This window comes from Trichosurus vulpecula, chromosome 4 (assembly GCF_011100635.1).
Source record: "Trichosurus vulpecula isolate mTriVul1 chromosome 4, mTriVul1.pri, whole genome shotgun sequence".
NCBI classification, from domain to species: Eukaryota; Metazoa; Chordata; class Mammalia; order Diprotodontia; family Phalangeridae; genus Trichosurus; species Trichosurus vulpecula.
This window is the reverse complement of record NC_050576.1, coordinates 100,066,370-100,085,233: the sequence shown is the minus strand read 5'-3', so window position 1 is coordinate 100,085,233 and position 18,864 is coordinate 100,066,370. Positions and strand designations below refer to the sequence as shown.

The following is an 18,864-nucleotide window of genomic DNA, read 5'->3' as shown; positions in this document are numbered from 1 at the left end:
GACAGGGCTCCTGTTCTGTATGTACACTTTCATCTCCCCACGGTGGGAAATCTCCTGTGAAAAGGAAAAAAAAAAGTGGAGGAGAGAGAAGGAGGGAAGAGAGGGAAGGGGACCCAAAGAAATAAAACAGAAGGAGGGGGAAGGTACACACGAGAGTTTGGTTTCGGGGTGAAGTATTGAAGTCCCGTAATGAATTTCACATGTTTCCGATAATCATTGCAAAATATAAACACCTTCAGATTTCCACGGTCAAGTTAAACACTAGTCAGTTCCCAAAGACGCGCCGGCCAACCATCCCTGGATCAAGTAACCCACTTCCTATAGAGAAAGGACGGCGAATGCCTAGCTGTAGCTAAAAAGATGTATAAAATGTAAACAGGAAGGTCAGCAGTTAGGAGACACTGAAAAAATATATATACCTGATCCAACCACCCTGTCTAATTATACTCATTCACAAGAGGCGGCTGCGGTCTTCCAAGGGGGGAAATGTTGCCTTAAGCGACTTGGAGAAATCTCGGAGCGGGAAAAGGAGCTGGGAAAAGTGGTTAAAGGCAATTGCCCTGCCCAGCTCTGCCGGTACCCGCTCCTGGGGACCCTCCCCTTTCACTTCCGAAGTAAAGGCGAGCTCTACCCTAGCTCATCCCTCTCCTCAGTCCCACATTCCGCCCCTGCCCAGCTTGGCCCCTGCCGACCTGCTTCGAAAACAGCGCCCGAGCTAAGTTTGTTTTAAGTTAATCAATGGCATTTTGTAGCCTGACGGGGGTGGGATGGGGGAAACGGACGCCGGGGCAACAGCAGAAGTCTCCTTTGATTTGTTTACCCGCTAAAGGGGGAAAACGTTTTCTCCCCAACGCCTCCCTCCTTTCCAATGACCCCCAACGCACAGCACACTTCACTAACTACCTGTCCCATTTGCCGTCATCTCAGCAATGACAAGCAAAGTCCTTTTTGCCTGTGGATTTTGGGGGCCCCTCGGATCTAGGGAAGCTGGTAAAAGTCCTAAGACTCCAGAGCAGAATGTGATCTCTTGAAAGTTGGAGCACGCAGCAGCAACAGCAGCAGCAGCAACAACAGCGAAAGTCGAGGATCGATTCAAAAATGTCCTCGACGGACCCCCGGAGATGTGGGGGACTTGGGGAAGAGCTCCAGTTCCAGTCTTGCTTCTGAATGAAATTTACACCTTGCCAAGAAGAGAAATGTTCCGCGGGGCTGGCGGCGAGACTGTGAGGCTCAAGGAAAAGCAGCTAAGGAAGTAAAGGTTCTTCACGTCTTATGGAGAGCCTATGGAGCGTCCGTGGGGGCTGTTATTCAGGCTCCCCCACTTCTATCGCCCAGCACTCGGGCTTGGAGAATGTGTGTCGCAGGGCTAGAGGTTGGAGACTTGTTTGTTTATGCGCAAATCGCTCCCAATGATTCTTGATTTTGTTTTCATGGGACTTTTGAAACAGAAAAAAACCCACCGAAGTGGACTTCACGTTAAAGTGTCCCCTGTCCCCTGAATCCTAGCCCAACAGATCTGAGAAGGCTCAGAGAATGCCGAACTGCTTCCCAGTCAGATGCTCCTACTTTCGAGGACAGGGCATGAAGAAGATGGGGGGGGGGGGGCGCGTACTTCTCAAGCTTCGGAAAAGAGTCAAAGCCAGAGCGGGGAGGAGTGTGGGCGCAAGAGGGAGGGGGAGAGGAGGACCCACTTTTCAGAACTTCCCAATGACCTAGATGGACAGGGTCACCGTACCCTGATCAGATTCGTTTAATAACTTGGGCTAACAGAACCCATGCAAAGTCACGCTTCCTCTTCAGCTCTAGAGTGCTCGTGCAGCTCTAGAGAAAAGAGGGATATTGCGTGAGAAGTGAGGGACTAAGGCTGGAAGACTAAGACTAAGAAACTGACTAGCGGGCAAAGAAGTTGAGCAGACCTAGAGTCGAGCTAATCGAGCCCTCTTCCCTTAGTGTATATTTTCCAATGGAGGAAGCAATCTTGTCCTTTTGGATTTCTCTTTCAGTCACTGAAGGCACCTGCCTGCTACCTGGTTCGGTTGTTACTCAGAGCATCGAGGATAGCTGGGAACGAAAATTTCTCTTCTCATCATGATTTTCTTTCCCATTAAGGATGGGGGTTTGATAGAATAAACAACGAGAGGAGGCCTCCCTCACCTCAGGCTGGGGTTTGAACCCACAGCCGAGTCCTTTGAGAACTGGGAGTGGGTGGGAGACCAACTTTTTCTCAGCTTGTTTGCAGGGTAGGAACCGTCTTACTTTTAGGAAATAAGTATTGAAAAAGCTGTTCTCTCTGGAATAACTTTTTAAAAAGTTTCTCTCTCTCTCTCTCTCTCTCTCTCTCTCTCTCTCTCTCTCTCTCTCTCTCTCTCTCTCTCTCTCTCTCTCCCTTTTTGTAAAAAAAAAAAAATTGCAGCTAGCACCTCTTCCTCTTTAAAAAACACAAAACGTCTAGGAAACACATAATCCGGAGTACAAATGAGAAACTTTTCCTACTCAGACTTTGGAGTTTGAGACAGCCACAAAGATACAAGCTCACTCAAGTCCTTTCAAAGAAAAGAATTTAAACCGGGATCTTCCTGCAATTTTACCCTCTTGATCTACAGCCCCTCATCATTTATGGGGCTTTTCGCCACTTGCGGCCAACTGGGCCCCTGGGGCAACCCCTTCTGATGCTCAGGAGTTGGTCTTGGGGGAGATCTTAGATCTAAAGGAGTCAGTCACCTTGCACTCCATTGAGGCTCAGAAATGAACGGGGGAAAACCCCTCTAATAACTGCCTTCAGGGGCTGAAGGGCTACTCTCTTCAGCCTCCCACTCCTTAAGCCACCACTCCCAAGCTAACTCCATACTTGGGGTGGGCCTCCAGCAGAAGTGTGGTACCTATGAGTTCAGAGGGGACGAAGGCCTTCTATACGTTGGCCCTTAACGCTGCACTTTTAGTCCCGGTCCCTTTAAAGTACGCAAAAGGGGGATGGCAGGAAGTATTCCGAGATCACAGGCCAGGCAAACACCACATCCTGAGCGGTGGAGGCGGTGAAGATGGAAGAGCACCGGTGACTTTTCCTCGCATTGTTCCCTCCCACTCCAACCAGCCTTCACTCCCCCACCCCGGGGCAACTGCGATAAACTTCTAAGCTGCTTTAATGCAAGCCAGATCTGGAGTTGCTATTTAGGAGTGCGGTGAAAATATAGCCAGTGGAATTTATTTGTTTTCTTGTTAGCAATCAAGAGCCAGAGAAACAAATGGGACTTACATATTCCCAATACTCTGATTGAACTAAGTGCATCAGGCTAATCCGCCGGCCTTCCCACCCCCACCCCTTTCCTTCGCGCTGGGTTGTGTCCGAGAGGGGGTGCCCTTCTGGTCCCTTTAGCTCTTCAGATGGCTTTGAAGTTGGCCAAACACCGTCCCAGAACTTTTAGCCTGGTAGCCTCTAAGGCAAACCCTTCATTGGCGGTCCTCCCTTTTTTACTAGGCAATTTCCTTAGGCAGAATTCTCCCCTTTCCTATCACTCCCCTCACCTGAAATCAGGAAACTCTGAAAGTCAACGTAAAGTTCCAACCAATTTCTCCTGCCTAAGAACGTGCTCGCCCTTCTAAGGAAAGCTTCACTTGTTTGGGTCACTACTATTGTCACCATTATCAACCTTACTATTTAAAGTTCTGACCAGCCCTAAGTCTCCCGGCCGAGGATCGCCACATCTCCAGTTAATTGGGAGCGGCGATTAGCCCTAGCTCGGAAAATCTCCACCCTGAATTGTTCAGAAGTCATAAACTTTTATGAAGGTACCTGGGGAGGGGGATGGCCCCAGAACCAGAGCAGCTCGCAGCCTGCGCCCCAGTCTGTCAACCACAATGCCCGGCGAGGGAGAAAGCAGCCAACCAGTCCGATCCTCACCGGGGAGTCAGAGCCCGGGAACGAGGGAAGAAGGGAGAGAGAAGGCGCCGACCGGTGCCGCCTTACCTTGCATGTTTTCCGGCATTTGCCCCTGTTCCCCATGCGATCGGGCGAGTCCTAGGGCTTCCGTCTCCACTTTGGGTAGCATGACAAGACGGCTGCGGGCGGGGATGGGGGGTCCGTGTCTGTCCGGAAGCCCAGCACCTGGACACGGGCAGCACAGATTCAACTCGAGCGGACAGGAGAAAGGGGGCGATCGGAGAGGGATCACCCACCCCTTCCCCTCCCCTTTCCTCCTCCTCCGGCCTCAGCTGCTCCCCGCCTCCGGCCTCTGGGACCCCTCCTGCCCTGTACTGTCCGGCCCTGCCCTGCCCTTTTATGTACGTTCTGTCCTACTCCTCTGCTCCCGCGCTGCCCTGGAGCAGAGAATAAGGGGAGCGCAGGTTAAGGGGCTAGTCGGAGAGCACAGAGCCCGGACACTGCTGACTGGCTTTGCCTAGAACAGCAACAGCAATTACTACAGCTGCCCGGAGGATTGATCCATGCGGAGCTCCCAATCCGGGAGCTCTCTGCCGCGGCTGCTGCTGCTGCGGCGGCTGCTGGCTGCTGCTGCCGCCGCTTACTACTGCTGCTCCTGGACAGGGTCTTTCCTTTACTCCTTTCCCTCTTCTCCCTCCCTCCCACCTTCCCTCATGCTCAGGATCAGCAGGGGTCTCTCTCTCTCTCTCTCTCTCTCTCTCTCTCTCTCTCTCTCCCTCTTCTCTCTCTCTCTCTCTCTCTCTCTCTCTCTCTCTCTCTCTCCTCTCTCTCTCTCTCTCTCTCTCTCTCTCTCTCCCCTCTCTCTCTCTCTCTCTCTCTCTATCTCTCTCTCTCCCTCCCTCTTCCCCTCTCGCTCACTCCCTCCCTCCCTCTTCCTCTCTCTCTCTCTCTCTCTCTCTCTCTCTCTCTCTCTCTCCACTCTCCCCCTCCTCTGACTTTCTCTCTAAGAAGTGTTGAGTTCTGAAGTTCGGATCTGGTTTTCTTGCCTTGTTTATTCCTCTAGCAAAGAGCAGCACTTTTCAGCCCAGCGGTGCTGGTGCAGGGAGGGAAAGAGGGAGATGGGAAGGAGGGAGGTAAGTTCTGGGGACAGAGGTAAATGGTTCGAGAAAGGGGTGAAAAGGTGGGGACTGGAGTGGGGATGGCAGCTGGGGACTCCAGGGTTCTGACACCACGACTTAAACCAATGAGGAAGAGCTGCACACAGTAATTTTCTCTGACACCCCAACCTCTTACGCCTCCACCCTCAGGGCAGCTGCTAAATCATTCCGAGATCCTATTGCTGGTTAAGAGGCAACCTCTGTCTAAGGAGCGTACTGGAATAAAAGGAAGTGATCTATATTTGATCGTAGGGAATAAGGAAAAGGCACTGGCTTGGAGGCGGGGTGGACCAAGGTGGAGGGATACCTATTTAAAAGAAGTAAAGAGGTACAGGGGATGGAATTCAGTTGGCTGGGGCGGGGGTGGGGATTGTCACTGTTCAAAGGTCTCATTTGCTTCATAACCTGTTCCCCTCTTGGCCTTTCCAGTCATATAGCAAGAATGGCTCTCCGACTCTACAAGACCCTAAAGGTCACCTCTGAGGACGACACATGACAGGCTAACAAGGTGAAAACCAACATTTGCCACAGTGGTGGTGGTGGCAGCAATAAACCATGTTTTCGCACCTTTCCTCTTTTTATATCTGAGCTTCCTTGGGAGTTATCCCCTCTTTTTCCTTCCTTTTTGACATGGCCCTCGAGCCTTCAGATTTCGCAGATTTTGTCAACTTTTTTTTCTTCCATAAAAGACACAAAGATCAATCTAGGCTTTCAGTTTTTATTCTGGTGCTCTGTCTCTTTGGGGGACGGATCTGCATGAGGTCCAGCATTTTAAAGAAGTTTTAAAGACCATCTGCTACGCAAGAGCATCAACCACCGCCTCGGCATTCAGTGAGTGGCGATCTCTTCAAAGTTCTCAGACCTCATCCCAACAAGATGAAAACATTCTTTCCAACATTCTGCGTGCATTCCAAATGCCTCATATTCAGGATCTGCGACTGTGATCCCATAATTATTACAGCTCATCTCAATACACTGGGAAGGATTTGAATCTCAAAAGATCCGAAACTGAGTCTATTTGAATGGCATTGGGATTATGCATTCAAGACCTCACTGTCCACTAGTTAGGGTAACATTAAAAGAAAAATATTGGAATCAGTGCCTTGCATAATCTGCATCTTTATATTAAATGGAGTTGGTCCAACTGCTTACTCACTCCCCTTCTCCATCTGACAACTTTCATTTTTCTTTTCATAGTTTCTGAAGCCACATGATTATGTAGTGTGGTTTTTAGCCGAGTTGTCAGGTTTCAAAGAAAAAAAAAATCAAATACACAGATTTCTGATTATGAGCGACTTTTAAGTGCCTCAGACGTTCAAAATTGTATTTACAACTTGATGTAGTTCACAGTCTGGATTTGGAAGGCATGAGGTTCAAACCCGAGTTTTGCTACATACTCCCCGTGACCATGGACAAGAAGTTTAACCTCTCTGAACCTCAGTTTACACATCTGTAAAATGGAATTAGGTCACATGACCACTGAAGTCCTTTATAACTCTAAAGCTAAATAAATCTAAATCTAAATTATATTAAACTCCCCCTCCACCGAAAAAAAGCAACATCTTCATAATTTTAATTTGAGTAATGCTTAGTCACTAATAGCTTTGACCTGTATTGCTATGGTTGGATTGTGATCTCCTCCCAAACTTTGAAATTTAATTAATATTCCTTAAAGCCCATAAAGTGCCTTTTATTGCAATTCAGAAAGCCTCCCTAAATCAGTTAAGTGTCCTTTTCCAAACTGTCACCACCAACTTCTCTGATGGAGAGAAGATCATGCCCTGAAGCACTTACATCGGCTAGAGTCCGGAGTCATCCTGATCCAAATTTTCAGAGGATTAGAGGAGAGTTCAGGGTTTAGGTACAGTTGGGGAATGGTGGAGCTGGGGGTGGGGCGCAGAACAGAGCCGGGGAGATCTTTTAGGGCTACAGGGATTACTGGGTTGTGCCCTTACTAGTAACAAGCCTGATCCATCTGCGGGGCTTTTTGATCGCCAACCAGCCAGAGAGCTCGCGCTCAGAAAATTCCAACTTCTGAGTGTGTGGGGAGGAGGGGGAAAAACAAAAACAAAACCAAAACTGTTTTGGGGTTGATTACCAGCCTCTGCAGCTCAGTCGCTTCCCAAGCCCTAATCCCATCCCATCCCAGTCCCAGGACACCTGGAACCTTCATTCCCGAGAGCACATTAAGTGGTGAGAATGAGTGGTCATTATTATGGTAGTAAACAGACACGGGTCCATCATTTTACATTAATGAATTTTCCTAGGTGGTAAGCTAGCCCCCTCTCCGTCCTTCTCGCCAAACCATGTCGCGAGCTACACTTCCAGGGCGCATGGGAGGTAGAACACGAGAACCCACAATAACGTCAAGGAGAGGATTATCAATAAGGTGCTCTGCCTCTGGCTTTTCGGCTCGCCGAGGGGCTCCTGGTGAAGCTGACTTAGTTTACTATCCTTAGTCCAGAGAGGCCCAAGGTGTGGAGCGCTTTTTCAGAGGGAAGAGCCTAGAAGGATCTAGTCATGGAAACCCGAGGCCAAAAAAACCCCTGAATTCAGCAGATCTCTGGCTGACGGCCTGGCGGTCCATCCTGTTCTTTCAGGTCAGCCTCTCAGTTCACCACAAATCATGTTCTTGGGACATCTTTAGGCAACCTGGTCACGCTTAGGGCTAGAAGCACATCAACTGCGACTGTCTTCCCAAAGCAGAGAAGAGTTTTTTTTTTCCTTTTTTCTTCTTAAAACCCGCTCCTATTGAGGGGCCCCGCTGCACCACCTCATGGGAGACCCGCCAACTCCCTAACTCCTTCCACTTTGTTGCAGCCACTGGGTTAACCTTTAAATATCATGCCGAACCAGAATAGGACACAAATTGGGTCGCAGCGTAAGTGTGCCACTTTCCTCACCCCACCTTTCAAAGCAAGTTTCACCGCACCTGCATTCACTCTTCACTCTCTTTGGAGATTCCCTTCCTTTTCCGCTCCCACCCCCACCGCAACCTTTTCGGACAGATAGCGCGAGGAATTCTGCAACTATTTAGACCTATTGATGTGGACGATTAGGACCTAAGAGTATGAAGGCGCCGAATGGGAACACTAAATCCATGACGACACAGAGAGGTGGGAATTACGGACGGATGACCGGTCCAAGTCAGACCGACCATTTCACAGAAACATAAGCCCTCCTCCCCTTTCTAAGAGTAGGGTGCGAAGAGACAACGGGCAGCTTCCCATTAGAATTGGAGTTGGCAAAACTCCTCCCCCACCCCGGGAGTGACTGGGCTCTCTTTCTGGGGATAATTTAACTTGGAGCTTCTCAAAGCCCTGCCCGAGAAACAGGCACCTTAAGCAACCCTTGGAGGAAACTCCAATTTAATTACCATCTCACTCTCTTTTCTTCTAGGCCTCTCTGCCAACTTGTAGCAAAGTGCTCCCCCCACTCCCTTCAGCCTATCCTCCTGCCTTACAATCAAGACTTCTCTCCTGAGTTCACCCGTCTTGGTTCTGACTTTGTCTTGAATGTCTTGATTGACGCTTCCAATTATAAAAGATGATGGCTTGGGGAGGCTCCTGTAGCCTTGATTAGCCCTAAGAGCACGGTCCTAGAATATTTTATCCATCCACGGGGCTCCTAAAGATGTGTGTGCTTCCATTAACACCAAAAGCAGGGAATCCAAGGAGACCTATTTTTCGCCCCCCCCCCCCGCCCCAGTATACACTTGCATTGCCTCATTCCCCCTCACCCACTTCCCCATTTCTTTTCTAGCCCCAACCACCCCCCCCCCCCCCACCAGCTTCCCCTCTCCAATTATCGCTCCAACCTTTCACTTCCTCAGCTCAGAACTCCAGAGAGGGCACTGAGAACAGCCGGTACTTGACACGACAAGTGAAGGGTCGCGCAACCCTAAGGACATTTAACCTGGTGCAGGCCGGACAGGGTAGTGAAATGTCAAGATTTTCAAGAGTGGTTCTAGTTTCCCGGCTTCTAGTGCGCCATCCGAGCTTTACAGGCTCTGTAAGATTCCCCGGGCTTTTAGCTCTGCTTGAGCGCTGGAGAAAGAAGGTGAAGGAACCCCGGGCTCAGGTTCCCTGGGAAAGCTATCGCTGGTTATTGCTTAACTAGAAAGATTCTACTTTTGTCCCAGCAAACTTATTTTCCATAGGGTCATCCTACAGCATCTACTCTCCCCTCCTCCATGTTACTGGCCAGTTGGAACTATTAGAACAACCTGGAGAGTTCATTCTTTCTCGCAAACCATGTATCTGGTGTCCGCTCAACTTTCACAGCGCTAGGAGCAGCAGAGACTACATAAACATGAGCACACGACGAGACCGCACAAGTCCGAGGCGAGGAGAACAGAAAGCTTAGCGATCGTTTCTAGTTTTCTCTTCCCCTACCCCTTCCTCCCCGCCCCCCAGCTACCCTTTAGCTTTGCTTCCCACAAAGGCGTGTATCTGAAAGCCTTCAATAAAGAACCCCAAAGGGCTGACTTCTTTTGGAAAACGGAGCTATCAATACGTAACAACTCACGTTTCTCATGAAGAACGCTCTTGGCAAACTTTAAGGGCGCTATATAAATGTGTTATTATGATGATTGTCATCAATATCTCCCTTGAACTGTTCCCTAACCGCATTCCCTGGCCCACTGCTCTTCCTGTTCTTGTTTCAGGGAGGGGCGATACATGTCAGAACTACTGTACATTTTTGCTAAACAGCATTTGCGATCCCAGGGGCTTCTGAAAGCCTCTCCACTCAACTTCAGCACATTTTTCCTCCTTTTCTAAAAACAACAACAACAACAAAAAACAACCCTTTGCACTTCGCTTTGTAAATAGTCATATTTCTTTAAAGGCCCAATGTCAGAGAGCACACCTTGTTATCCCAACAAGCTGTTGGAACAAGTGTCTTTTATATTAAATCTGTAATGCACAGTTAATTTAAAAATTTTCTGTGACTGTAATGGAAATGTAAAATGTAGAGTCGAAGCAGTTAGTTGGACGCTTTAGGCAAAAACTAAACAAAACAAAACCTAAACCATACCCACGACCACACCCACCCCCAAAACAGTCCTGCCATTTTTGGGTCATCTGAGTGTCAATCATTCTAATTTCCTGGTACACATCTACTTTTTAGGAGAATTCCTGCATTTTCCCTTTTCTTCTGCTGGTGTAGACCCACAGCCGGAGTTCTAGGACAGTACTCACTTTCTCCATCAGTGCATTTTGCAGAGGACTTTGAGATCTAGGCCTCTCTTGCTAAGTCTTGCAAAATTCTCTGGGGGTGGTGGGAAGAAATGGGATCCTAGAAGTAGCACAATCTCTCCTCTTTACTGTAATTGTAAATGGGTGTGCGAGTCATCTTCAGTCAAAAGTAAGAGTGACTAGGCTTATGTGTCTTCCAATCCATCTACAACCAACCACAGAACACTTAGTTACATTTTGCTCAACCATAAGTGAATGTTATCTCAGCTCGAACATTGTGCAATCAGAGACACTACTAGGAGCTGTGAAGTTGCTGGGGAAAAGTATCTAATACATACACACATACACACATATGCATGTATGTATATATATATATGTGTGTGTGTGTGTGTATACACACATATTCACAATTCCAAAGAGTACACCCACACACACCCACACACACCATTTAATTGTGGTAAAATAAGCTTCCCATTGACCACTAAGGACAGTAACCAAACTTTAACACTGTGCTGCCATCCCATGTTAGATGTGTAGGCTCACCTAGATTGGGAACTCATAGGGGGCCTGGCAACTCAAGCTTCTTCTGTATTCCACCCATTGCACCCAGCACACAGGAGGCATTCAATAAAGGATTGCAGATTGAAGGTATACTCTGAAGGTTTCCATTTCCATCAAGACCTAAGACCAGGGATTGCCTGCACTTGGTGTTGATGTAGGGCCAACCAAGCCCATCCTTGTTAATGAAAGAAAATTATAGAGGACTATTGGACCTGGGGTGGTAGAGACAGCAACTTTGAGAAGTTAGCAGTTGCTCAGATTAGCTGCTGAAGTTGCCTTTAATTTAAGTCATTATTATGCAAAACTTTTAAAGAGGGGTCCCAGGTGCATGTTCCATCATTTCTTGAAACTTCCCAACTTATTGAAAGAAAAAATGTAACTTTTTTTGTCATTAAGTTCTGGGTTCTGTCCATTTTAATAATGAGAATGTAGGAGATCAACTGTAATAATGTCTAAAAGAGTTCACTGGTTTTCTCAATGATTTCTTCCCTCACATGGCTTGCACAAGGTTCTTTATGATTGCTGATTTTTCCTGCAGAATTCTCATTCACAGTAAAGTTATTTGAGTCAAATTCTAGAAGGGTGTGTGTGTGTGTGTGTGTGTGTGTGTGTGTGTGTGCACATGTGTGTGTTGATACACATTGAGTCTGTAGAAGAAGGATGGATCATACACAGATCCAGAGTTAGCAAAGCAGGATCAAATGAATGAACTACAAAGCCTTAGCCTGGGCATGGAATCAGCACCTTTCCATACCGGAGACAAAAACAGCATGGGCACGCACATACACACACACACACACATATGCACTTATGTTTGTTTTAAGATTATCCCCTTTCACGGCTTCCCCTTCCCCCAGTGTTCAGTCCCTATCTTCTCCCATCCTTCCATCCCCCATTCCGCTCAGCAACTGATGTCCTTACGACGACCTCCTTCATCTTCCCCTTTCCTCCCCTCCCTTTCTAATCCCCCTCCAGCTCCCTTTTCTTAAACTCAGTAGCTCATTTTGAGTGATTCTGCTGCCATCTGCGCTCCACAGAAGCTTTTGTAACAATTAGATGCCTCGCCTTTCGTCCCAGTCCCTTTCAGCACCCTGTCTGTCTGTCAGTCTCGCTCCTTCTGCTGGTTGTCATTGGAGACCACACAGCTTGCAGTATCTTAACGTTCATCCTTCTATCCCATCAGCCTTGGGAATATTTCTAGAGAAACCTAGCACTAAGAGACAAGCAGTGCCTCTACAACAGATTTTCCTGTTCCCATTCCCATTCCCTGAATGCCTAGTTCTTTGCGCTGCCTGGTAATTGAGACCTAGCCTCCTCCCTCTCACTACTTTTCCCTTTCTCCTCCCTTCTTCCTTCGCTTTGACCCTTGCCCCACGATTCTCGGGAAGGAAGTCAGTTATCCAGCTGACTATAGTAGAAGAAACCAAAACAGCACCTCTAAATATTTTACCTTAGCCCCATATTCTTGTACCTACACGTACACGGCGTGTGATTCCCTGGCTCACTGGTTGTCCCTGCTCTCCTAAAAACGGGGCGTGGATGAACAACCAACTCCCCCCCCCCATCTTAATACCAGCAAAAGCTCTCAGGAACCACTCATTACTTATGTTAAAGAGAAATTTCAAACTATTGCTTGGGGAGGGAGGGGGAGAATTATCAATACTCAGCTTGTAATCATTCGGGGATCATTCCAAAAGCAACCTTGCAATGGGACGACAATCCTTACTTGGGTTGTCATACTCACTCAACACGATTCTTCTCAGAACATCTCCACTATGTTTCCACTACCAAAACTGCCACCTGAACTGTCATTTGTAGTTGAAAGACTGTCTTACTTTCTCCCTCCCTCCCTCTCTCTCTCTCTCTCTCTCTCTCTCTCTCTCTCTCTCTCTCTCTCTTTCTCTCTCTCCATCTGTCTCTGTCACAGTGACTCAGTCAGTCCCCCTTGTTGGTCTGTCAGTTTGCGTCTCTCTTCTCTTGCTTCCCAAAACATTAAGAAAAAAAAGGTTCCTAACACAGCACGTTTTTAGGGCATTGTTCAATAAAGCAATCTTGTATTCATTCCCGTCCCTCAATTTCTTATGTTAATGGTGGACTTATTCCGCTTTCCAGACTTTTCTCCTCAAACCCAAATGTCCCTAACTCTAGAGATTCTCAGAAGAGTGGAGGAGTTTCTAAGCAAAGCTCAACCAATGAGGGTGCGGGGGTGGTCAAATAACAACCAGATAGGAGTGCTGAGCTGGACTCGGAGGGTTGTAGAAAGAGGGAAAGGGAAGAAAGATACCAGACTCCTCCGCTCCAAGCTAAAGAAAGTAGCGAGCGACTGTGGGCTTGGGGGACCGAGTGAGGTTGTGTGTGGTGTGTGTGTGTGTGTGTGTGTGTGTGTGTGTGTGTGTGTGTGTTTCTTTACAGCCCGTTCTCTTCCAGCAGCTCTGTTCACGTTTAGGGAAAATCAAAGTTGGTTTTAGACTCTGTCTGAGAGGAGAGACCAAGTGAAGGAGAGAAACGAACTGGCCACGGTGTAACTTTCTTGTTTCTCCCTCTCTCATGGCCCTGAAGAACATTGTACTCTGTCCCTTCCTTCCCACCCCCCGCTCCCCAGTGCTTTTTCATAAGTAAGTTGTTGTTTTTTTAATAAACAGTACATTACAATCAGTAATTTGCTGTTCTCCCCAAAGGGATCTGCGGAGGCCAGCGGAGGCAAGGCAGGAAGGGGACAGAAGGAGAGACGGTAAAGTAGGGAGGGAGGGAAGGAGGAAGGGAGGGGGAGAGAGAGAAAGAGAGGGAGACGGAGAGGGAGAGGGAATTGTTAACTTCGTCTCCACTGCTGAGATACAGCTGCAGCCGTCTCACAACCGAACCAACGCCACCCTTGGGTAACCGGCATTCTTAGCTGTTGCAAAAAAGACACTAGGCCCGGTTAGGGTGACCTCTTGGATATCTCACTTTGCACTGACTGACATGTTCTTTCAAAGACCAAGATATTCACAGACAGAGTTTGATAAACATTTTCTTGGCACTGGATTTCAGTAAGACTCTTTTGAACTGAGTTTGGGAACGTGTTTGGGGGAAAAGTACAGAAAACTAACATTAAATGTGAAGTGCAACACATTCTTTAGATTATACATTCATATGTAATTGAGTATAAAGAAATGCATGTCAGAGAATGAACTGTGTTCTGTGGAATACATTATTTACAAAATATTTAATGTCCTACGTAAGTAAACTAGAATGTATAGCTCATATTGAGCTTTACAGAAATACTTGATTGACTCTACATTCCTTCAGGAATATAGACACTCACATATACATTAATTGGCTAAACAATGCTTGCTGAATCATAGAAAAGACTCTTAGATCTCCTGATAAATCAACTTCTGGCTTATAGTACCCCCAGAGAATCATGGAATATTAGAACTGGAAGATGCTTTAGAGGTTATCCACTCCAGAATATTCATTTTACAAAGGGGGAAACTAAGATCCAGAGAGGGGAAGCAACTTGGTCTAGTTAGTGACAGAGCTGGGATGACAACCATAGTTTCCTGTCTCTCAACCTATGTTCTTCAACCAGGTGGAAGGAGTATACTTAGCACATATACTTTCCACTTCTAATTCTACTTTTTTTCACCACCATGAACATCTGTAGAGGACACTCCTCCATGTTATTCCTTTGCATAAATATCTAACTACACATGGTTACATATCTATACATTTAAATCCTTATCTGAGTGTCTATAATGTCTATGGCATAAGCTTGGAGTACAAAGCCTTTGACGATGGTCCAGGTCTCATCACCTTGCCCCCAACCCTTCTTTGGATTTTGCTTCTGCTCTAAGCAGCCAGGGCAAACTTTTGAAAGTTGCATAAAGCTGTGTTTGGAACCATACAACCCTAGACAAGTAACTAAAGGGCCTTGATCGTTTTTTTGGGGTGGGGGGAAGGGAATGCTCTATGTCATTTACCCTCTGACTACTTCCCTTCTCCTCTAAAGGCTGTCAGCTCAAACCAGCCTAGAACCTTCTATATAAAACCTCAGTTTGGCATAGCACAATGCTGGGCACATAGTAGGTACTTGATTAATGCTAGTTGGCTTGCTGACTTGGCTGCAAACTAGATGCCACTAGAGGTCTTTGGGTCAAATAGGAGCATAGCCCAGTATGACTGCAATGGGAGTAGAGTGGGGGAGGAGGTGTGAGTGCTCCGAGAAGGAATGGGACCCCAAAAGAGGCCCCTGGTTCCGGGGAACCAGCTGTGGAATTCCATCTACCAGCTAGCTGTGGCGCCAGGAAGCTGTAGGACAGGTTTAAGGTGTCAAAAGTGTCAGGAAGAATGGGCACTGGCTGGAGCGATGAGTGAGTTCTGATGCCTGAACTCAGTCAGGATAAGCCCCAGAGGTACAGCCAGCTTGAGAGGCCTGAGACTCAACCTCTCTTCTCCCCAGATCCTTTGATGGAGGAAGAAGCAGTGGCATTGGATCCTGGGCCAAGGGATCCTTAGCCTTTTAGCCTGGGAGAAAGCTTTCATCTCTGAAGTGGCTTGGAAAGTCACCTGGAGCAGTCTGTGTAAACACCTCTATCTTTATCTCTGTTTTTACCTCTGTCTCTATGTGTCTCTGTCTCTCAGTGAGGGGGTACAGGGGAGGGGTGGAGGGAAGTGGTGTTCTCCATTGGCCTCAGAGAGAAAGGAAAAAGCATCAATTTTCCTCTCTCTATTTCTTCCTCCATTCCATCCCTCCCATCCCCAAAATTTCTCAAAAGCAGGCCAATGACCATTTTTTTGCCTCCTGCTAGAAAACAACTTCTAAGGCTGAGAGCTCATCAAAGGAAAGCAGCACATGGGAGCAGCTCAATGTCTCTGGTTCTGCCCTCCTTGTCCTAGACTTAGGGTTTGAGGGAGCAAATCACTACCATTCACTCTCATGACTCACTGAAGAATGAGATATGAATGAGTTGGTAGCCGTGCATTGGGAGTACCTGTGCATTGAGAGTGTGGGGAGAGCAGGGAAAGTTGTCTTTGGACCCCTTGGGATCTGTTGATCAAATATATTCATAATATGGATGCCTGTTTCCTCTGATTGAAGACTCCTCTTTCTACTACTAATCCTCAGCTGGAACACCATATAAAAGTATTAATTGTTTTTGCTCCAAGTAGCCAACGTCTCTCCAGAGTTTTTTTCTCCCAGAGATTCAACAGTCCTAAGTGGAATAAATGGATAGATGGGGTTCCAGATGGAAGAAACTATATACTACAGGAAGGTTTTGTTTGATGAAAATGAGTAATATTCTGTGTCTTTTTCAGCTCCCTTCTCCACATATTTGTCTTTTCCCCCTCCTTCCTTCCTTTTTTCTTTCCTCCCTCCCTCCTCCTTCCCTTCCTCACTTTCAGTCTTCCTTCCTTCCTTCCTTCCTTCCTTCCTTCCTTCCTTCCTTCCATAAATTCATCAAGTCTGTGTTGCATTATGTATGCCTCTCCTGGATTTTCTGACAGTACATTTTTGGAACCATTTCCTCAGTTGGTATGTTTACAGCATTGTTAGCTCCTAAAAACTCAGAGCACTCTATGGTTTCAGCCTGTTATAGTAAGGGGAAAGGGATAAAAAGAAGACTCTTTAGGAAAGGGATAAAAAGAAGACTCTTTAATTTTTCTTCTTGTTACCAAAGAACTCAGAACTTCGTGAAGTACATGACGAGTGACTCAAAACTCCAGAGAGAAACACCAATCTGAAAGTCCAGGATGGTAAATAAGCAACTAGAATGCAACACTTGTCCTAGAATTAATGTTCAAAATCCAGGGAAGAAGGGACAACATGTCAATCAGCCTGGCCTCCAAATAACTTCCTCTTAGTTCTTTAACTGTAGGGTTAACTAGCCTTATATAACACATTAGTGACTGTTCATTTTTCACATTCAGTTAAGCCTAGATTGAACAGGGCTTCATGTTTCTAAGACACAAATACACTAAAAGCTTTCATCAACCTGTCAGAATTCCATATATCAACATTGCCTCACAGAAGAAATCCTGCAAAGTTCGCAAGTATTATTTGAAAAAAAAATCTAGGTTGTACTTGACTGTGACAATCACTCCAAATGGCTAGTCTCAAACACCTGCCTTTTTTCCAACTTAGTATTAGCTAAAACAATTTTTGAAGGAAAATAACAAGTGAAGGTGGCATGCTATGAATTATATTTTCCAACTGCTTTAGGCTAGTACATTATGACAGATGAAAAACTTTACTTATTCTGGATATAGTGAAAGAATTCTTATCTATTGAAATAATTCATTTCTTCCTTTAAAATTCGTGAGGTACACATGTGCACATATATGCTTGTTAACTCCAGGAAGTTCGGCTTTGCAAAAAAAAACCCCAAAAAACAAAAAACAAAACAACTAAACAAACAAAGTAAAAAGCAATGATTTGCAATGGTGAATCACTTGATAAGATTTCATTACATCAAAGCAGATACATCATAACAAATGGAGTAACTTGTACTTACTGATAGGTGTTAGTCCATGCTTTACCGATTCCTGGATGCCGTCAGTGTCAGGACTAGAAGACATTCTTATGTATACTTATAGGTCACTCTTGGACTTAAAACGTATACCATTGAGGAATACAAAGGTGAAGCTTGTCAAATTTTCTGGCCTCAGGGAAGATAACATAGACTACAGTAACCTTCAGTGAAAGTTAACCAAAAAAAAAAAAAACCAAAACAACCCATACACATACACATACACACACATGCAAAAAAAATGTCCAAGAATTCAGAAAATAACAAGCAGGTCTTTCACTGGACTCTGTACTTTTTTCCAACATTAGTGACCTGCTGTAAACCATGTATCCAGTTTCATGATGGTCTCTAATCAGAGGAATTGAAACTTATGATAGGCTTGGCCCAATCATGTGACTTTGTGCAGGTTGATAAGAGGACCCTGTTATAAAGTGACAGCAGAAGAGATAAGAACTCCTGGCAGATAAAGGCAGAGAAATGATTAACTCAGAAGGGGAGAGGTGCTATACAGCAGAGAGTGAAAAGTTGTAAAACTGTGGGGTCAGAGGATCATAGCTAATGGACAAAACTCCATCCCAACTAAAATTTAGTAACTATAAATTTAGGCTTGTGACATGTCCCCCTGATGTTGTCACTGCTTTGCATAGAGGAGAGCAACGTGACTGTGGTGTCTTCTCCAAACACATTTTAGATGATAACACTGGCTGACATTAATTCCTTTAGAGATGGCTGTGAATATGATTGACATTTTCAATCACTAGGAGTAAGATTTGTGAGTCTATGGTTATTTATTTATTCATCTTTGGCTGACCAGACCTTTTTTATTGCACCTACTCATTAGACAGAGGGCTAACCCTACCTTGTTTGTAAGTTGGTCAATTGGTTGAGGACAACCTATTTTTCCTCCCAATAAAGTAAAACTTTTACTTTGAGGTTAAGTATTGCTATGCTGGGAAAATCATGTATGTTGAATACCTCTTACCCAATTAAAAAAATTGTTTTTCCTGGCTAGGATCATTGAACAACAGCTTGATGGCTTTTTACTGAGCTAAGTCACTGAGAGAGAATTGCTAAAAGGACGAACAATGGTTTTTACTTCTTTACTTTTCCCAAATCTAGTTTTTAGATGTGCATTGAATGGCTATGCTATTCCTCAAAATCATAAATCTGAATAGTCATTAAAGAAATGAACGCCTTTTCCAAAATTATGGCATAATTAGTAGTTTTCCAGAGGTGGACAAAACTGCAGAAATGATCTTATCCAACCTTCTTATTTTGCAGATGAGGGAGGGGGCTGAGGTCTTTGGAAGTGTGTTGACTTGCCTAAGATCAGAGCTAGCATTAGTAATTTATATACATCAGGCTCCCAGCCTAGAACTTTTTCAAATACACCAAGTTACCTATCAAAGGTGGGGAAGGACTATTCTCTACTAGCCCTGGGAACAGTAGCAGATCCCTAGTCACACAAAGCATTGTCCAGTTGGACTGTCCATACTCTTCCTTTGCTCATTACTGTTCATAGAACAAAGAAGGGGTATCCTTTAACCTACAGTCATCTATTC

The 18,864-nt window shown here is 45.9% G+C and overlaps 1 protein-coding gene across 6 annotated transcripts in view; it reads right to left on the bottom strand.

Moving 5' to 3' along the window:
• The window catches only part of NR5A2 (nuclear receptor subfamily 5 group A member 2), a 182,029-nt gene extending 164,546 nt beyond the window's left edge, over positions 1-17,483 (bottom strand). The window contains exons 1-3 of one of the 6 annotated variants that reach the window (XM_036754293.1): positions 17,288-17,363; positions 10,236-10,437; positions 3,965-4,102 (exon numbers count right to left, since the gene is read on the bottom strand). In XM_036754293.1, coding sequence (XP_036610188.1) covers positions 3,965-4,046 — 82 coding nt within the window. In that variant the 5' untranslated portion in view covers positions 4,047-4,102; positions 10,236-10,437; positions 17,288-17,363. Of the gene's footprint in view, positions 1-419; positions 480-903; positions 985-3,964; positions 4,103-10,235; positions 10,438-17,287 lie in introns of those variants that run through there. The other 5 variants (XM_036754292.1, XM_036754295.1, XM_036754294.1 and 2 more) reach the window with 5 other exon arrangements.
• Positions 17,484-18,864: the final 1,381 nt, after the last annotated feature.